The sequence below is a fragment of the Molothrus aeneus genome, chromosome 22, assembly GCF_037042795.1.
Source record: "Molothrus aeneus isolate 106 chromosome 22, BPBGC_Maene_1.0, whole genome shotgun sequence".
NCBI classification, from domain to species: Eukaryota; Metazoa; Chordata; class Aves; order Passeriformes; family Icteridae; genus Molothrus; species Molothrus aeneus.
Window position 1 is genome coordinate 3,189,225 of NC_089667.1, and position 19,635 is coordinate 3,208,859.

The 19,635-nt window shown below is 49.4% G+C and overlaps 2 protein-coding genes across 11 annotated transcripts in view; one reads left to right on the forward strand and one right to left on the reverse strand.

Moving 5' to 3' along the window:
• NTM (neurotrimin) overlaps positions 1 to 2,414 on the forward strand; it is a 390,965-nt gene extending 388,551 nt beyond the window's left edge. For all 6 annotated transcript variants that reach the window (XM_066564272.1, XM_066564276.1, XM_066564270.1 and 3 more), the window contains one exon: positions 587 to 2,414. In XM_066564272.1, coding sequence (XP_066420369.1) covers positions 587 to 687 — 101 coding nt within the window. In that variant the 3' untranslated portion in view covers positions 688 to 2,414. The remainder of the gene's footprint in view (positions 1 to 586) is intronic.
• Positions 2,415 to 5,167: 2,753 nt separating this feature from the next.
• The window catches only part of LOC136565604 (opioid-binding protein/cell adhesion molecule homolog), a 309,090-nt gene continuing 294,622 nt past the window's right edge, over positions 5,168 to 19,635 (reverse strand). For all 5 annotated transcript variants that reach the window (XM_066564280.1, XM_066564279.1, XM_066564277.1 and 2 more), the window contains 2 exons: positions 18,218 to 18,369; positions 5,168 to 8,052 (listed from right to left, as the gene is read on the reverse strand). In XM_066564280.1, the coding sequence (XP_066420377.1) occupies positions 7,952 to 8,052; positions 18,218 to 18,369 (253 nt within the window). In that variant the 3' untranslated portion in view covers positions 5,168 to 7,951. The remainder of the gene's footprint in view (positions 8,053 to 18,217; positions 18,370 to 19,635) is intronic.

The following is a 19,635-nucleotide window of genomic DNA, read 5'->3' on the forward strand; positions in this document are numbered from 1 at the left end:
ACCCTCCTCATCCCATCTCCTTGAGGTGGTGTGGGCCCATACTGAGCCCCAAAGAGACATTGAAGAGGTGCAAAACACCAAGTCCTCAATGTAGTGCTGCTGGCAGTATCTCTGCAGGGTGGGGAGGTGGTTACTGTCCCTCCCAAGGGACACTGGAGGGCAACACGGTGGTGACCCTGGGGTGGGCAGAATGTGCTGGGTAATAACTGTCATCTCCCCTACAAGTGTGGCTGGAAATCTGGGACCAGTTTGGAGGAGGGTGAAGGGGGCTGAGGGAGGTTGGATGGTGGTGATGCACAGGAAGTGGGCTTGGGATGGGGACTTCAGGCTGAAAAGGGACTGCAGAGGATCTTGTCCCAAAAATCAGCATTTGTGAGGACAGGGATGGCCGTTCCCATGTTCCTGAGAAGCACAGATGGAGGGGGACACCCAGAGACCTCTCAGAGCAATCCCATCACGTGCAACACTGCCGGGGGCCCCAAATAGTGTGATTTTTTTTTTTTTTTGTTTTAATCTTTATTTCATGGTTTCTTCTATTTGTTGACTTCATGACCAACCACACGGGCGTTCCTGTCCCTTCCCACAGGCCCTGGAGCAGTGCACGACGGGAACAACGGCGCGTGGCGGCGAAGCAGCTGCGTGTGGCTGCTGCTCCTCCCGCTCGCCCACCTCGCCCGCCAGTTTTGACCCGAGAGCCAGCCCGCGGAGTAGCGGCAGCGACGACCACGGCCAGCGAGTGCAAGCAGAAAGGAGAGGAAGAAAAGAAGAAGAAAAAGAAGAAGTGTTCACCGTTTCCGAAAATAATCATAAGAATTGAGAGAGTATCCGGCCAGGCCACCTGGGGGAGGGGGAGAGAGGAAAAACACGCAAAAAAAAAAAAAAACAAAAAAAACACCACAACGGGAATTTGGAATGGAGAGAAAAGGGAAAAAATTAATAATCCAAGGCTTCCTGCTGAAGATGCAATGCGACTGAGTCTTTTTCTTTTCACCCTTTTTTTTTTTTTTGTCCCCTACCACTTTTTCCCCCTGTTTTTGTTGCTCTCTGCCACGGGCCAGCGTGGAGGATGGACGGGGTCATCAGAGTGTGGCACTTGTTCCCTGCCCTGTCCTCTTCACTGCCGCCACCCGCCTGCTCCCTCCCGTGGGACCCTCCATCCAGACACACGGGTTTTCTCCTTTGCCAAGATTTCCCCGTCTTCTCATGGACTGTGCCGCCATTTGTGTTTCAGAATATATATACATATATATATATATATATCTCCATGTATACATATATATATGTATAGATATATAGATCTTCAACAGTTACCACACCACCACGAAAGGAAAGGGAGGAAGGAGACCAGCGTCGAGCCACGCTTTCATCGTACCATCCGCGGACATCGTGAATGATAAGGGATTCTGAGTCATGGTTAATTTTATTAATTGTATTTTCTGATACGAGCCTAGAACTCTTAGTTCCTAAAAAACAGAAATGCAAAAAAAAGAGGGAGAAAAAAAAGAAAAAAAAAAGATGAAAAAAAAACCAATCCAGGAGAGGGGGAGCAAGCAGAGAGAAGTTTGTTTGCCGAGGAGGCGACCAGCCAAGGAGGTTTGTGAGCCCGGCGAGGAGGATGAGGAGGAGGTCTGTGCTGAAACACCCCCAAAACCGGCCCAAAAGTGGTCGTCTGGACAGTTCCTGCCGAGGGCACAGATGACACTCGCCGCGCGTTGAGGTGGAGGGAGATACTGAATCTTTTTATGGGATATATATATACAGTATATATAAATATACATATATATATATATATAATTTTCTTTTTTGTTAGAGTTCTAGCCACAGTTCCCAGCAGGGTCCTTCCGCTGCCATTACTGCATGCTGTATATGGAGTTAGGTGTGTATCGGTTCTCAGCGAGACAAGTGTCTCGGTCACACATCCCTGAACCCCCTCGCCTTTCCACCCTTGGGTCACCGGGGACAAAGGGTCACAGGGGACCAGGGCCCCTCTCTGTCGCTTTTTGCCGCGTGGCCCCGGCCTTTTCACGGTGGAATAAAGCGAGCTGAGGGACAGAGGGAGATCTATATAGCTCAGTTTTATATATTTTTATATATATATATATATATGTGTATGTATATGTGTGTGTGTGCGCGTGCGTGTGTGTGTATATGTATATATATATATATATATAAAAAAAAACAAACACAAAAGAAATGAGAAAAAGAAGACGAAGCAACCGGCCCCTGCCAAGGCGCAGGACCTGTTGCCTCGCCGTCCATTTCAGCGGGGGTTTCTCCTGCAATTGGTTTTCCTCCTTCAATTTCCTTTCCTTCCCTGCGGCCGGCGGCGGGGGGCACGCGGGGGGCCCGGGCGCGGGCAGGCAGGCGGCGAGGGGGCTCTCTCTGCCTATCCATTAAAACGATTGTTCCATGTGGCCGCTCCGTCTGCTTGTGGTGCTCATTGCCGCGGGGGCCAGGGCCACTCCGCGTTCTCCCCTTGCGCCACCAGGAATGGGGAGGGATGTGGGGAGGGGTGCTGGAGGTGGGGGTGGCAGACGGGAGCACCAAGTCATCACAATGGGCCAGGAGAGCATTGGAAAGATGGCCCCTGGACCTCACTGATGGGCCCAGCAGGAATGCTGTCACAGGTAAGGCTTGGGTGAGTAGATGGAGACAGTGTCAGGCACAGCTGACACTGCCCAATTTCCCTGCTCAGGACCACACTCAGTGCCCCTAAGCTCAGGTGTGGCTCTCTAGCCCAGCTGCAAAGCATTGCTGGGGATGCTTGTGGAGCAGCTGAAGTGAATCCTGCGTGGGAAGGAGGGACAGGGTGATGTGAGGTGAATACAGGGAACAGGATCCCCCATGCAGTGCTCCGTACAGGCAAAGCGTGGCAAGATTGTTTGGGTGTAGGTGCATTTTGCTGTCCATGGAGCCTTGTCTTGGTCAGTGTCTTGGCTTTTGGTGATGCTGGAAGGTTGCTTAGTGAGTTTGGTCCTCATCCTCAACTGTAGCCTCCAGGGTGCTGGTTTCTTCAGGTCACCTGACACATTTGCAGGATCAGAAGTTGGTTGCTGTTGATGCTGTGACAGTTTTGTGTGAGCTTTTTTTTATTTCTTGACCCTATGATGTAACCCAAGAGATGAGCATGGAGAAGAAGGATGGGAAGATGTTGCTTTGAGGTGTGACAGGCAGGGTCCAGGTGATACTGACATGGGGTAAGGGAAGAACCATGCTCAGCTTTGCAGCATATCCCAAGTAAGGGACAGGGTACTGAGGGTGTGGGGACAGGACAGCTGGGCACAGGTAGCAGGGTCAGGATGGCAGAGATGATGGTGCTGGGTCTTTATGCAGCTCCTGCAAGTCCCAGGTTGGACCAGCCAGCCACAATAGAGCAAACCTGGTAGGAGGGGCAATGCCCAGACGCTTGGGGGTAATGGGGAAGGATCCAGGGATAGGTATGGAGGTAGCAGGGCTCTCTCCCTCACCTCCTCACTGTAATTGTAACTTTTTTGGTGTTCTAGGTGAGAGATCAAGGAGTGTCCAGTGCCAAAGTAGCAGACAAAGAGGAAGTTAAAGAGAGAGAGAGGCGGCTCGATGGATGCATTTATGTAATAATTTATTGACATAGGTAAGGGTGTCTCTTGGTGCTGGGAAGGGATGGAAGTCATGGTCTGAAAATGCCTTCCCTCCCCCTGGATGTAGCAGCTGAGGTCCATGTCCTTAGGCACAGGTTGGGCATTGCTGAGGGCCATGGAGAAACATCCCTCTCAAGCCAGGAAAGGGAGATGGAGGATGGGCACAGAGGGGCTGCATCGCCTCCCGTGCTCTGTGCTGGGGACAATGCAGACGAGGCATCAGGATGTGCCATGAGCAGGAGCGTGTGGGCATCTGTAGGTATTCACTCCAGTGGAGGCAGGTCCAGCACTGGGTATCAGGCAGAACTGGCATGGGAAGATGGGAAGCATTAGTGAAGCTTGGATTGTGGCGTGATCCCCAGATGACACATGCAAGGGGCGAGCGTTGCTTTGTGGCACCTGTAGTTACATCAAATCAGCCCTGGCTCCCTGACAGGGTGGGGTTTTTGGAAGAGGCTCAAAGCAGAGTCTCCCATGGAGGTCACCAGTGCTTGGTTCACTGCAGGTGACATTGAGGAAAGTGGGCAAGGTGACACATCCCTCCCAGATCCCTTCCCTCAGGAGGTTGTTGAGTTTTGGGAAGCACTTACCTGGGTAAGTGGGGTCACTCAAGGGGGACAGCAGTGTTCCTGATGTGCAAGGTCACAGCAGCTCATAGCAGTGCTGGGATGGAGCTGTTTGCTTGTTGTGGTGTTCAGGGAAAAACTCTTGGGACTGGACTTTTCATTCCCACGTTGGGGAAGACGAAGGGAGGTCTCAAAGTGAGCAAGACTCTGATGGGTCTGTCACAGTCCCACTACCCCCAGTCTCCTGGCAGCAGGTCTCACACTAGAAGAGCTTGTTGAATGTTTTCTCCTGGTTGATGGTGTGGAAAAGTGAGGCATCCCCTGGGAGCAATGGGTACAGCCTGCTGTGAGATTACGGCCCTGTCAGGGAGACGCTGAGGGTCACGAGTCTTCTGCTCCTGGTCCTCAAGGTTTTTGTCCTTTGACAAAGACGTTTGCTCTGTGTCACACGCTGCCAGATCACGACAGGAGCAAACCTTGGGAGTGCATTGTCTGCACAGGCATCCCTTGACAGGGGCAGGTTTAGTTGTCAGAGTGAGCGTTGTTGCAAGATGATGGAGGAAATGCTGGGAATGTCTCAGTTGTGGAAAAGAGGCCCCCAGTCATGCTGCTTCCATGGAACGTGGGTGAGCGATGAGAACTCAGACAGTCCTTACCCTTCAGGGCCTCCATCAACAGGCGTGTGCTCATCACTCATCAGCAGACAGAGGCGGGCAGGAGCCGAGACTCACTGGTGGATTCCCAGGGGAGATGCATGGATGGGGTGAAGGGTGGCCCAAACAGCAGCAGGCCCCCAGCTGTGGGGCTTCAAGCATCACTGTCACAGGGGACGATCAAAAGAGGGTCCAGCCAAGTGCTGGGTGGGACCCCAGGAGTGGCAGAGGTCCCAGGCACTCAGGAGCCCTCCCAGCTCAGCTCAGCAGGTGCCCAGCACTGCATCCCTTCCCTGGGGTGCACGGGACCCGTGAAGCAAAGCCCCGAAGGTACAAAGTTCGTCAAACTTTATTGATACACTGCACAATCACAACCATCTCTTATTCTTGCCGAATTAGAAAAGGTTACAACTACAATGTAACATGCACAAATCTCAGGTAGTATAGCCACCCTTGGAATACAATGATCGACAGAAACTCAAGACCGGCCATCACGGCCATCAGCAGGAGAGACCCAAGAGCCACACTGCCCCCGCCCTGGGCACCCAGCCACCCCCTGGGCATCCAAACACGGAGAGCAGTGGTCACAAATGGGTCTGGCACCCGGCAGAGCCGCGGCGGGGCCGGCCTCAGACAGCCAACACGTTCCTCACAATGGCACGTTACATGGCACGAGAAAGTCGAATGCCGTCCCGGCAGGGTACAGGGGAGCCCACCCAACCCAGGGACAAGGATGGGATGGGGGGCAGCCCTGGCACCAGGCCCGCCAGCCTCAGTGTGCGTCGTGGCATCTCGTCACCACCACTCTCCGATTCGCCGTGGCCTCTTGCCCTGTGACTCTGCAGCATTTCTGCTGTGGGGACAGAGAAATTTGGGGCTGACCAAGGAAAGGGCACAGGGTGGCAGCGGGGGGCAGTTGTGGGGCAGTGCGGACCAGTAAAGGCATCAGGGCAAGGTGTCTCCTGCACCCACGGTATTTTGGAGCAGGCATGTGGGGAAGGATGTGCGTGGTGCCGTGCTGGCTGAAGACAGTGCCATCCCCACGTGATAAACATGCTCCGGGCTGGGGGACAGGACCCAGATCTCTGACAGTGCCACCTTTCTTGGATGCCAGCAGAGAAGCAGAGCAGCACTGCAGGGACCGCAGGACGCGGACTCACCCAGTCAACACCAGATCCCTGTCCACCAGGTAAGCCAGAGCCTCAGGCCAGCACTGGAGCAGCTCCTGCCCTGTTTTTTTTTCAATCAGCCATGGTACATGTCGAATATCCAGGATGGGCAGGCAGGAGCATCCACTGAGATTTTGTAGCAGGTCCTGGGCAGCCCATTGGGAACAGGGATGAGGACAGGCATGGCTGCATAGAGGACACGGTGGTGGCCCATCATGGCCTCTGGCTCAGGGTGGTTTTTCCATCTTATGTGCTGAGGGCTGGCACCCCAGCTTCCTTGTAGCCACAGAAAGCAGGTTTGGGCAGCAGCAGAGTTTGCAGGGGGAAGACAGCGTGTGCGTGGCCGTTGTTCTAAGTCATCTCACTTATGGAGGGAGAAAGAAGGGACAAGGCACGGGGAGGTGCTGGGTCAGGACAGGGGACACTCTGTGTGCTTGCTCAGTGCCTTGCTGTGGTCGAGTCTCCCTGTCGCAGCAATAGGGTTCAGTGCCAGGCGTGACTTTTCAGGAGCAGGATGGGAGTGTCCATCCCCAGACTGTGGCACCAAAGCATTCCCGGGTGGCCATGAAGTGACAAGAAGGCTCAGGGCTGCCACAATGTACCAGGCAAGGGGTTCCATGGTGCACGAGGCCATCAGGAGCACAATTCCATATGTGGGGAGATGACATGGCCACCGCCACTACGGGTGGCAGCTCCCAGGGTGGCTAGAAGAAGCAGAGAGGGCAGAGTCTGGGTGTGTCTATTTTGGTGTCACAGGCAAGTTGCAGCAGGGAGCATTGGAGCCATCCTTGTCCCTGCTGTGCCAGCACAGCAAATTGACAGAGCCCTGGCCTCCTCCACAGGGTCAGACACATCAGACTTTCCTCAGGAAGGGACATGTGATGGGCATGAGACAAGGCAGAGTGAGGACATTGTAGCTCATGGCCCCATGAGGGGCACAGATACAGAGGGTCATGGATGTCAGAGCTGTAGCAAAAGGGCCTTGTCCGCTGGTGTTTCGATCCGTTGTTCAGAGCCTCTGCCCCACGCTGGTGATGCTGTGCTTTTGATGTGCAGGTTGGAAAGTGCTTGGACAACAAGCCCAGAGAAACCTCCCCAAAAAGTGCTGGCAGAACATCAAGGTGAGAGCCATGGGGCAGCCCCTGCCATCAGGGGGGCAGCAGCAGAGTGGGCAGGGATCTGGAGCAAGGAGTGAGGGCCTGGCTGTCCGATGCAGCAAGAAGGCTCTAGTCTGTAGGAGGGCTGGTGGCAGTCCCCAGGGCTCCCATTCCTGGGAGAGCAGCCTTGTGTCCTCAGGAAGGTGAGGGGGTTTTAGTGAGAAGCACAGGGGTAAGATGTCAGCTGGAATAAAGAGTTGTGGGAAGTGTGTGACCCTTGAAGGACAACTGGTTGTGTCGGGTGACCCTCTCCCAGAGGGCCAGAGAGCATCCTGTCAGGAGCAGAGGCAGGCGATGGGGGGCTGGCGACATCAGGGTGCTTAGGGAGGAGCTTTGGCGACGAGAACTGACATTCAGGACCGAGAGGGCTGAAGGCGGAGCCAGGAGGCTTCAACCTTGGGGTCTTTTTGGGCATAGGCGGCTTAGTGAGACGACGAGACGGACATCCCGGTGAAGGCTCTGGGCGGCACCCGCCCCGACGGCTCCGTGCCCCCGGCGTTGGAGATGAGGCAGCCACAGGGGGCTCCGTCCGTGCCAGGCCACATCCCCAGGGCGACGGTGGCGGGTGACAGTCTGGTGGCACGTGGTGGGGTCTGTACAGCGTAACCGGCGGCGAGGACGATCCTGGCACGTGGGAGACGGGGCCATCCTCGGACGCTCGGCACCGCCGCCCGTCCTCCGGTGCATCCATCGCCCGTCCGGTGGAGAGGAGTCCCCGGGCGGCGCGGCGGCCGAGCCCGCGGCGGGGGAGAGGTGCGGCGAGGCCTCCCGGGACCCTCCGCTCCCTTATCAAAAGTCGAGAAGGAGGCGAGCGAGGAGGGTGGCCCAGAGGCAGAGGCCAGCAGCCACCCGGGACGCCGCGTTGCCGCCATCGTGCACCGCTCCGGGCCCTGTATGGAGGAGAGAGGAGAAAGGAGAGCGTTAGGGACAGCACTGAGATGATGTGACAGCGCTGAGTGTGTAAGCGTTAGGCTGTAGTCCTTTTTACAGAGGTTCAATTCCTCTTCTTATCAGCTCTGTAGTGAAGTTCATAGTGAGTTGCAAGCTCATTGATGTGCATTAGTTATGTACCCGAGCCTTAGGCAGAGGCCTGTTGGTTAGGGCATATAGCTGTTAACTATGGTATCATGGGATCTAAGCCCATGATACTAGTAAATTAGAAGGTCTTAGCTTAATTAAAGCACCTGAGTTGCATTTAGGGTATACAGGGTAACCCACCTCCCCACTGTGCCTGCAGTTCCCACCCCTAAGCTGACCAGGGTGCTGTGTTCCCCCTTGGAAGGGTGGTGGATTTGTCCATCATTTGGAGAGCGTTGCCAGCGCTGAGGAGGAGGTGAGGAGGTTTGCAAAGAGCTTGAGGAACACTTAAGGCAGGCATAGTCCTTGTATGAGGAGGAGGAGGAGGAGGATACACTGAAGAGGTGTCAGTCCAGCCCCACCACGCTTGAAGTTGCCCTCCTTGGGGAGTCCTGATGCAGACAATCATGTGAGAGCCACCAGGCCTTGGTGCTCTGGAGTGGCACAACTTGTGACTGCTAACAAAGGATCGTTGGCTCAGGAAATGGCATTGTCCAGATGTGGATTCTCAGGTATGCAGGAGCATTTTGGGGTTGCTGGGGGGTTCTTGGCAGGCAGGGAGGAGGCTGGTCATCTGATTACACCGCTGGAGTGGAGATTGGTTGGAGTTTTTATGTTAGGGCTGTTATTTGGGCTGCAGGGCACACAAGGGGCCAGTCAGGATGGGATGCCACAGCTGGGCAGAGTGAGGGAAGCAGAGGCAGCCACCACACACTCTGCCACAGGGCCATGGGTCTGTCCACACTCCCCCTGGCCATGGAGAGGAATTTGGAGAAGTCACAGGTCTGAGCCCCAGTACTGGCATTCTGAAAGGGAAGAAATAGAAAAATAAGTGCTCAGCTGTCTTAGCATCAAAACTCAGGGCATGGATGAAATGTGAAGTTAATGGGGTTCTTATGCATTTGTGAATATGCTCTCAGGCCTGCAGTCACCTGGAATGGGTTCATCACAGAATCCCAGAATGACTTGGGTCAGAAGGGATCTTAAAAACCATCTTGTCCCATCCCCTGCCATGGGCCAGGAAGCCTTCAATTATCTCAGGTTGCTTTAAGTCCTGTCCAACGTGGCCTTAGATACTTCCAGGGATGGAGCAGCCCCAGCTTCTCTGGGCAACCTGTGCCAGGGCCTCACCACTCTCAAAGTGAAGACTTTTTTCCCCAGGACCCAATCTAAACTCATCCTCTTTCAACTTAAATCCATTCCCCCTTGTCCATGCCCTTATGAAAAGTGCTTCCCCAGCTCTCCTGTAGCCCCTTCCAACCCAAATCATTCTGTGATTCTATGAAATCATATCCAGTTATCATAATTTCCTCAGGATGGTGTTATTCCTTGTCTTTTTATCTACTGATTTTTTCTGAGCATTTATCTTAATTCAGGAAGAGGCAAAGGAGAGTCTGAGATGTTAAATCCAAGCGCTGCCAGAAGGTGAAGGAAATGATGGGAAGATTGAGTGATGAGCAAGAAGCTGTGTCATGCCCATGCTCAAACAAAATTGATTATAAGAGCACATGATCATCCAGGAGGGGTAGAACTATGCCATAATCAGACATTTCCTTGCTGAATAGACCTTGTGATATGACAAGTGGAAACCCACATTTGTTAGGGGCAGGTAGACCCTTTGCAGGTAGAACAGAAAGGGTTTCTTAGCTTGGTTTTCCTCAGACCTCTCACTGCTCCTTCTTCTTTGGTTTTCACCCCTCAAACCAATGGCAGCAGCTCAGCACATCATCCAAAATCATAACAATTTCTGCAGATTTAATACCAAATGCTGATTAGCCTTAAACTTTTCTGTATTTACACCTGCCCAAACACTGCTAAATCGGTGCCTTTCTCTAGTATCTCTATAGATGTGGATTTTAATGTGTGACTAATTCTTATCACTATTTTCTAGTTCACAGTTCTGCACTGGTTATTGGCTTTGATTTAATGACACTTTTAGAAATTTCATAATCTATCCTAAAGCAATTGCATTGTGCTTGAGTTGGAGAGCTCCCAAATAGATAAGTCACCTCATACAGGGAGGAAATAAAACTAAAAATGCTGGGTCATTACTAGAAAAAAAAGAAAACAAACATTTTCTCTTCAATTTATTCTTTACTGTGGAAGAATGTATTCTGGTATCAGACAGCTTGGCCTTGTAAAGATTGTAAAGATACTCTACAGAAGAGACAAGAATAAAGATACAGACACAAAATAAAGTAGTAATTAGATACAATCACAAAATCAGGGCAGATGGCACATTTCATCACAGGCTGCCTGTGACTCCTGTGTTCTCTGAACTGTCACTCTCTATGGGAAAGGGACAACTCCCACCAGGACAGGCAGAGAACTCAGCTGAGGCTCCCTAGCCCTGCCGTCCCAGCAAATATTTTGGCTCTGCTTTGTTCAAACCCCAGTGCCTGGGCATTGAGGTGTGAGTGCACCTGGACTCTGGCTGCCCCTGCTCAGCTTATTTATTACTGCAGTTATTTATTATTGCTTGCTTTTAATTTTCTTCCTCTTGATTTATTTTGTGTCCATTTTCTGGCTATTTTCTTCCTTTCCTGGCTATTTCCTTCCTTCTCCTTGAGGAAGCCTTAGATTTTTTGAGACCTTGGTTTGAGTACAGATGGCAAGGTTGGGATTTTGTTTCTCTCCTAAGATCTTGGATACAAAGGTCAGAAGGAATCAGCGGCTCTGTGGTGAATGGATTTTCTTAGCCTGTGTTGGAGGCTCTCTCAACTCCAGTGTGAGCCATGGGAATAGCACAAATGCTTACAGAGCTAAGCAGTCCCTTCACATGCACCAAAAAATAGCTTTTACTTTCTTTTCCTGCCTTCTTTCTGTGCAGGACAGAAGTCCCATGCCTTCCACTTCACTCCTCCCAGTTTGTTGCAACATTCACTCTTCTCCAGGTGAGAAACAGACACATGGAGATGAAGAATTTAGAATGTATCTCTTGCTGCTTTTCATTTTCAGGACTCAGGAGAAACGGGAAGGGAACGTGTCCACACTCAGGGTGCTGCTGGAGCCTCTCTTTCCTAGAAGGCTCAGGAAAAGACAACAGTTCCTCTCTGCTTTTCATGGTCTGCAACAGCAGCTAATGGGGGAAAGCCTGTCCAATTCTTCATCTCTGAGGACAGCAATAACTGAAGGAAGTCTGGGGGAAGCCTGTCCAGTAACTCATGTCTGAGAGCAAAGGCACCTAGAGTAAGCCTTGGCTACCTCCCCAGGATGATTTTTCCTGATATTTTCCCTGAGGTAACTACATGGTCCTTCAAGGCCTGTGCCTGCTCATTGAAGGGGGGTTGGACTAAATGACCTTTAAAAGGTCCCTTCCAACTCCAATTTTGATTCTAAAAAGGCTCCAACAGGGATGTTCACCCCTGTGACTGAGCAGCCACCCAGCACAGAGTGAGGAACAGAAAGTGGTGGCTTCATGCACACAAAAAGGAGACACAAGTTGAGCAAGATCTAAGGCTTGCCACAAACACAGACCCTGGGACACTATGTTAATGTGAGCAGTGACTGTAGGTAAGCATTTTATAGGGTGGTACAATATATGGATTATTTACAGCATCTAATGGCAAAGTTGGCGTTTCATGAAATAGTTAAGAGAAAACACAAAGTGTTTAATGAAATAGTTAAGAGAAAACAAAACGTACCAAACACAGGAAGATAACTGCACATGTGAAGTATAGGGACCAAATGGAAATAAAAGTGTGAAAGAGAAAAAAATGCATGCATAGTAGGTAGAGAAGATAATAGGTGAAGGCAAAGTAACCCCAGAGGATAACAGGGAATGTGCTGGGAAAAACCCTACAAACAAAACATCTCAGTGAAGAGGAGGGAGCTGTCCCTCATCCCTTCACAAGAAGAGAACACTGATAAATACTGAGGGAAAAGAAGATATCCCACTTCAGCTCTGGCTCAATTCACCAAGACATGAAGGAAGGTTTTTTCCTCACCTCCCAAGCTGCCCAAACCACAGTGCCATGGCACAACCTCTGCCCCCCCCATGAAAGTGCTCCTATTTGAGATTCTAATTTACAGCTGATTTAGGCCAAGTTTATTAAAACTAATCATTTCTCTGTTTGTGGATGATGATTAAAGCTTAACCCTGGGTGATGTGACATGTTAATGATTGTCTAATAAAGCCTGGTTTAATGTTTCAAGCTGTGTTGGTGTCTTTGAAACATCTCACCAGATCTGCAGCTGCAGAAGGTAAAGGTTGGTATGGACAGAGGGACACAGAAATCCAGGGGTACCAGCCAGAAGAGATGGAGCTGGAGAGCTTCACTCATGTTCAGATCCTCAGGATCTACATCTTCTCCCAAAAAACCTGAATGCTGGAGGAGCTCATGTGCAGACAGGCCAAGAAGGGCAGGTGCTCACAGGACATGGGTGGGATGGAATTTGGAGGCACAGCTGGGGCCAGGGGGCAGAGGGAAGGGCCAGGGGGTCTGGCATGAGCAATTCATGGTGACAAGGGAACTCAAAGTCACCAGGAAAGCTGGAGTGAGGGTGGGACTGACACCACACTGGCACCATGGTGGGCAGGTGTGACACAGCAACAGCACACGGGGGTTCCTTGGTGTGAGATGGAACAGAAGGAGTCGTGGCAGGGACACAAACTCAGGTCCAAGCTCTGCTGTCACTGCTGGAGCTGGTGACCTCAAATACTGGAACAAGAAAAATGCCTGAACTCAGCAAAGCCCAGCAGGGTCCTCAGAGATGGAAATGTAACCTCAAATAATCCCATGTTAATTGGCTGACCTCAAGTAACCCCAATGACCTAAAGTAACCCCAAAGTGCTCTGTCCAGAGTGAGTTTGACCTCTAGTAACCCCAATGACCTATAGTAACCCCAAATAGTAACTGGTTGACCACCAGTAACCCCACAATGACCTCAAGTAACCTTAAAGTTCTCAGCACAGAACAAGTCTGACCTCTAGTAACCCCAATGACCTAAAGTAACCCCAAGTATTACCTGGTTGACCTCAAGTAACCCCACAATGACCTCAAGTAACCTCAAATTGCTCTGGACAGAGCAAGTTTGACCTCTGGTAACCCCAAATATGAACTAGTTGACCTCAAGTAACCCCCCAATGACCTCTAGTTACCCCAATGACCTATAGTAACCCCAAATATTAATTGGTTGACCTCAAATAATGGCCTCAAGTAACCTCAAAGGGCTCTGCACAGAACAAATTTGACCTCTAGTAACCCCAATGACCTTTAGTAACCCCAAATATTAACTGGTTGACCTCAAGTAACCTCAAAGTGATCTGACCAGAACAAGTTTGACCTCAATTATTCCCAATGATCTACAGTAACCCCAAATGTTAGTTGATTGAGCCAAAGTAACCCCATGATCTAAAGTAACCATAAAGTCCTCTACAGAAAGTGAGTCTGTCCCAGGTAACCCCAAATCCTAATTAGCTGACCAAATAACCCAAATTAACCCCATGAGTTAGCCCTTCCCAGCTCTCCTGGAGCTCCTTTAGGCACTGGAAAAGACTCCAAAGTTTCCCCAGAGCCTTCTCTCCTCCCGGTGAACACTCCCAGCTCTCCCAGCCTGACTCCAGAGAAGAGTGGCCACTTCCTGAGGGGTGTTTGGAGCAGAAGATGCTGAGGGGATGGATGGCTCAGCCCAGAGTCATGAAGCACCAGCAGAGCCAGCCAGCACCAGGCACCTGATGGACATGTGCCCTGATCCCACCCAGAACATCCACACAGCACAATCCACTCAATTAACAGGAAAAAATCATTTTATTGTTGACCAGAGGGAATTGAAGCCTTTGTAACTCCCCACCCAACAGTGTTCTGTCCCCTCCACTGCTTCCAGCCAGGCTGGCTGTGGCACCATGGCACAGCAATGTGCGACCATCAATCCCTGAGCTGCCCACCAGCACATTCCTGAAGCAAAATAAAGCTGGGGATTGCAATTCCCAGACTCTTTGGCAGCATCTATGGAGCTTACATATCTCAGCCTTTTTGTGGGCTATTAATAATGGCAGGTGGCAACTTGAAGAATGATGAAATGAGGTGTGAGCTGCTCCCTTGACCTGAAAAGCATTGCTGGTGGCAGACACAAAAGAGCAGTTGGACAGATTCACCTGCCCTTCCAAGTTCCTGTAATGCACAACAGTAGATGGGGGGTAATTACTTTCTCTCCTGTACAAAAGATCTGGTTCTGGTATTTACACTGCCTGAATACAGCACTGCCTCCTTCTCCTCTCCTTACTAATTTCCACTCCTAATATCTCTTAGTTTTGTCAGATTACTGGTTTGTGTGCACAAATAAACACAGAAAATCACTGCAATCACAGATGCTCCACAGCAATAGGAAAACAGGGCAAAGATGCTATTTCTTGCTTTTTTTTTTTTTTTTTTGCATATGTTTTGCATTGATTCTCTTTTTGCAAAATTCAAATATTTGCAGTGAGGCTCTGTGAAGCTGTGGCTGCCCCTGGATCCCTGGAAGTGCCCAAGGCCAGGTTGGATGGGGCTTGGAGCACCCTAGGGTAGTACAAAGTGTCCCTGTCCATGGCAGGGGGTGAAACTGGATGAGCTCTAAGGTCCCTTCCAGCCCAAACCATTCTGTGATTCTATGACTTGTGTTTTAAGTGTTTTAAGTCAAGCAGTCTTTAAATATTGAATCAGGGCTCTTATTCTTAAAGATGTAATTGCTTTCCCTTGCTTTTATGTATTTAGTCTGAAGCTGCTGATTCTTAAGAGAGTGCACAATAAAGCATGAAAAGATTTTATCTCTCCATAGAATAATTGGTTTAAATCACATCTAACACTTGGTATTTTAACTTATTTTCAGTTAACTCACCCAATCATCAATCAAAAAGATTACATACTAGAAATAAGACCCTGAACATTGGAAAAATGCAGATGGCATCTTTTATAAAACAACTACATCTCTCTTTATTCCAACAGCTCTTCAATGGAAAGGGACAATAAAAGGTCCCAGAGCTCCCAGTTTGGAGTGGGGGCTTGGGGGAATTTCCCTTGGTGACTGAGGGACATGCTGCACTTAAAAGAGATCCTAAGATCCAGGTTTGGGTGATTTTCCCCCCCTCATCTCCATATATAAATAGCAAGTACAAAATGCAACGTGCTCATCAAAAAGTGAACCCAGACATGAAATCTTTAAATAAAAGAATTAACAGATTTCCAACCACTCATGCTCCTCTCCCCTTTGGCAAAGGCTGGTAGAGACTGTCCAAGAAACACCACGCACGTACCCAAATAGAAGCTCTCCACAGAGCCCATCTTTTCCACTCTCCCCTGTGTTTCCAAGAAGCTGCAGTTTTGACAGACAAGCTGTTGAATTTCACAACATGTTCACGAAATGAAAAAAGCGCAATCCTCGAGGAGGGATGGAATCCCACCTGCTTAAATTCTTTTTTGAGCTCACTCCATGGCCTGCTTGCTCCTCACTGCTCCAGTGTGCTTCACTCAATACACTCTTGAAAGAAGGGGGGGAAAATAGAATATGAATGTTTGCCTTTTTCTCCATTAAAAGTTATGAAATTAAAATAGCTTTAGGTACCCTGAGTGTTCACACAGCAATATCCAAAGGATGTGCCAATATCCTTTCAAAGACAAATTTAGGCTTCAATGTTGGTGCAGCTAAATACCCGCATGAAAACAAATGGAACATTTTAAGTTTTAACTTTTCCTTCCTAATGCTTTTTCTTGCTCTCTCACTAGTAACTATTTTCCTAATCTTCCTTTTATAAAACAAGGATTAGAGGAATATTAGCATTCCACTGACCAGACCATTACTAACAGGAGTTGCTACAAGGCAGGGAGAGCCACAGGACTGGGCTCCTACATCTCACTTTTTATGGATGATTTTTAATATCCCTGTTTTGTCATCTATGGAATCACCTCTAATGTGCTTCACTTCAGCCTGCTGGACGTGTTTGTGGGATTAATTAATTAAAACAAGGTGAAATTTTGTTTTCTCTGCATGTTGGCATCAATTGATAACCGTTGTGAGAGGATTGCTGTGCTGTCACAGGAGGAGTGTGTAAAGAGCAACACTATCTGCCGAGAGAAGGAAAAATGCCTGAAAACAGATGTTGTCAAATAAAAGATAACCACGTAATAGCTTGGAACAAAACCAAAAAAACCCTAATCCAGTCCCCTTCTGAGTAGAGGGAGTTACCTCCACTGCAACTTTTACTTTAGTCTGGTTTCACGTCATAAATAAAAGAGACTTAGGTGCTGTTATTTTGTCTCACATCAGAGAAAAAGCAAGTGTAAGAGTGCCAGCAGGACAGGGAAATAGGAAAAAAAAAGGATATTGGGAAAACTGGATTGGAAACTTAATGTACTTATTTATGTACTAAATATCATAAATACAATATTTACTGTATACAGTCATAGAATCATCAAGGTTGGAAGAAACCTTTAAGAGCATCAAACCCAACCATCAATTCAGCACTGCCACTATAACTCCTATACCCCTAAAATATATATATAGAAAATACCTCATTTACATTGTAAGTTATATGTTGTACTATGCAAAAACTAATAATGTATACTAGATATTCTATAATTTATATACTGTGAGTATCATACATAATATATAATAAAGAATAATATGCTTATATATAATAATATATGTCAACAAGACAGTAATATTAAATATATGAATAACAGTTGTTTTCATATCTATATATATTTATTATTGATATATTATTATTATTAATAATATGTACTACATTGTATTTGTATCATATTGTATTATATATAGTCTATTATACTATACTGCACTATACTGGATATTGGGAAAATTTCTTCACCAAAAAGGTAAAAAAGGAAGAGAAGAGAAGAGAAGAGAAGAGAAGAGAAGAGAAGAGAAGAGAAGAGAAGAGAAGAGAAGAGAAGAGAAGAGAAGAGAAGAGAAGAGAAGAGAAGAGAAGAGAAGAGAAGAGAAGAGAAGAGAAGAGAGCAGTGGAGAGGGAACAGAACCCAGAGTTTGGACCCAAAGAGAAGAAATCAGGCCAGGGCAGAGGAGAACTGGTTAGAATAGAAAGGCCTGGATCAGCCCCTACCCAAACACAACCTTACAGAACACAACAGAACAGGGTGGAGCAGAAAACACCTGAATGGGCCAGCCAGCCCCACAACCAAAGCCAAAGGTGTGCCCCTCTCACCACCTCAAAACACCAAGCACCCCACAGGCCCCCTCCACAGTGTCCACCCATCCAAACTCTAAGCTGGTGTGGAAACTCTTCTCCCTCTCAACATCTCCTTGAGCCTGCTACCTGACTTCCATCCTCTCCCTCCTGCTGGAGGAAGGCAGGCTCCTGCTGTCCACCCTTGGATCGTGGCAGCTCTCTCAGCTTGTCAGAATGCCAAAGGGACATGCCACAGGTACACACAACCTTCCTCAATGACAGCTGTCCTTGATGACACCATTCCTCAAACACCTTCCTGCCCTGGCCACCTGAATCACCCAGGCTGATGTCACCCATCCTGCTTTTGCCAGTACAACGTGACCACTGCTGGCAGACCTGCCAGTAGCAAACAAGGGAAAACCCCACACCACGCACCCAGAGCGTGTTCTCACCTGTCCCAGGCTCCCTCCTCACCCCTGTGCTCCAGCAACACCAGGGCTGAGCGGACTGTGGCCAGCTGTGCTGTGCACCCAGTGTTGGGCTGATCCAGATCTCATCCTCTGAGCATCCTCAGGCAGGGCCTCACTGCTCGGGGTTTGTGCTGTTTGGCACCTCGGCGCACCAGGAACACCAAATACAGCCAGCTCTGCTCCATCACTCCACCACTGGCCGTCTGCCAGCCTCCTTCTCTTCATCCTCCTTCTCTTCATCCTCCTCATCATGCTCTTCAAACTCCTCTTCATCCTCCTCCTCCTCTTCCTCTTCTTCATCCTCCTCCTCTCCAAATGCCTCCTCTTCACTCTCCTTCTCTTTTTCCTCCTTCTCACCTCACCTTACTACAGAAAACCGGCACCTACCGTAGAGGATGATGCTGGCGTTGGTGTTGCCCAGCTGGTTCGTGGCCACGCACGTGTAGTTGCCGTAGTCCTTCTCCGAGACGTTGAAGAAGGTCAGCGTGGACAGGCGGCCCTTGCTCTCGATCCGCACTCCCTCCAGCCCGTTTGCTAACCTGCAGAGAAACACCATAGCAGTGCTGGGAGAACAGGGCTGGGGTGGATCTTACCCCTTCCTGGACACTCTGCTTCCCACCAGCCAACACCACTGTACACCCACATGTTCCCCCACTGGACTTGTGCATCCCAGTTTTGAAGACAAACTCTCCATTCCACTCTCCATCCAGCCTGACCCCAGTGTCCCACAGCCACCATCCCTGGGAGAAACAGCTCTGGGGTTTCCTCAGCCCTCAGCTGAGCACCCACCAAAACGAGTTGATCCCAGCCTTTTTGTGTCGCCACATTTCTCTTCACAGAGAAAAGCAAGGCACAGTTCTTCCCAAGAACATTTCTGGGTTTCACATTCTTTGAACATCAGATAAAGAAAGCACAATTCTTATCTCATTTGCTGTGCCTGTGTTGTGCCAAAATAGAATGCAATATGAAGATTGTTTACCCAGAGTGATGGTGTTTTGTTTCCTTGGCCTATCAGGGCCAGGTGTGTGTGTGTGTGTGTCAGGACTGTCGGCTGACAGTCACGAGATGAGTGCAGTTGTGTGCAGGGTTGAGTGCTTGGCAGATTCAGTTTAGATGTAATGCAATATAGTGCAATATAGTAGAATAATATAGTATAATAAAGGAATTAATTAGCCTTCTGATAAGATGGAGTCCTCCTCATCATTCCTCCTTTGTTGGGGACCCCTGCAAATACCATATTTTTCCACATAATGGCCTCAGACACTGCCACCTCCCTCCACCTCCTCACCTTGTCACCCTGTTGCAGTGTGTTTTTATTTTGCAGGTTAGTGTTTGATTTGTTGTTTGGCAGTTTTTTGGGCTTTTTTCCCCCTGCTTTTAGAGTGACACAGACTTGTCTTTGTTATTCAATTGAGCCAGGTGTTGGTTTATCTCTTTGCTACTTAGCTACTTTTCTGCCAAGTTTCAAACCCCTTCCTCCCACAACCAGTTGTTAACCCCTCCTGTCCCAAGCAGTTTTTTCCCCTTGTACCCCTTGCCCTTGTGTTCCACCCCCAGTGCCTTTGATTAGTTGAACATTGTATCCTCCCTTGAGACCTGCCCCCCCTTATAAGCTGTTGTTTGCCCCCAGCTCATTGCCTGGGACCCCGAGACTTGGGGAGTGTAACATCAAATAAAGGAACCCAGCAGCACCCAGGCCCGTGCTGTGCCTTTTTGTTCTGCACTGCACCTCCACTGGTAACTGGGATTTTGTGGAGCCCTGAAAGAGGGGGACTGTCACCCCCCTACTGTCACCATCTAGCCGG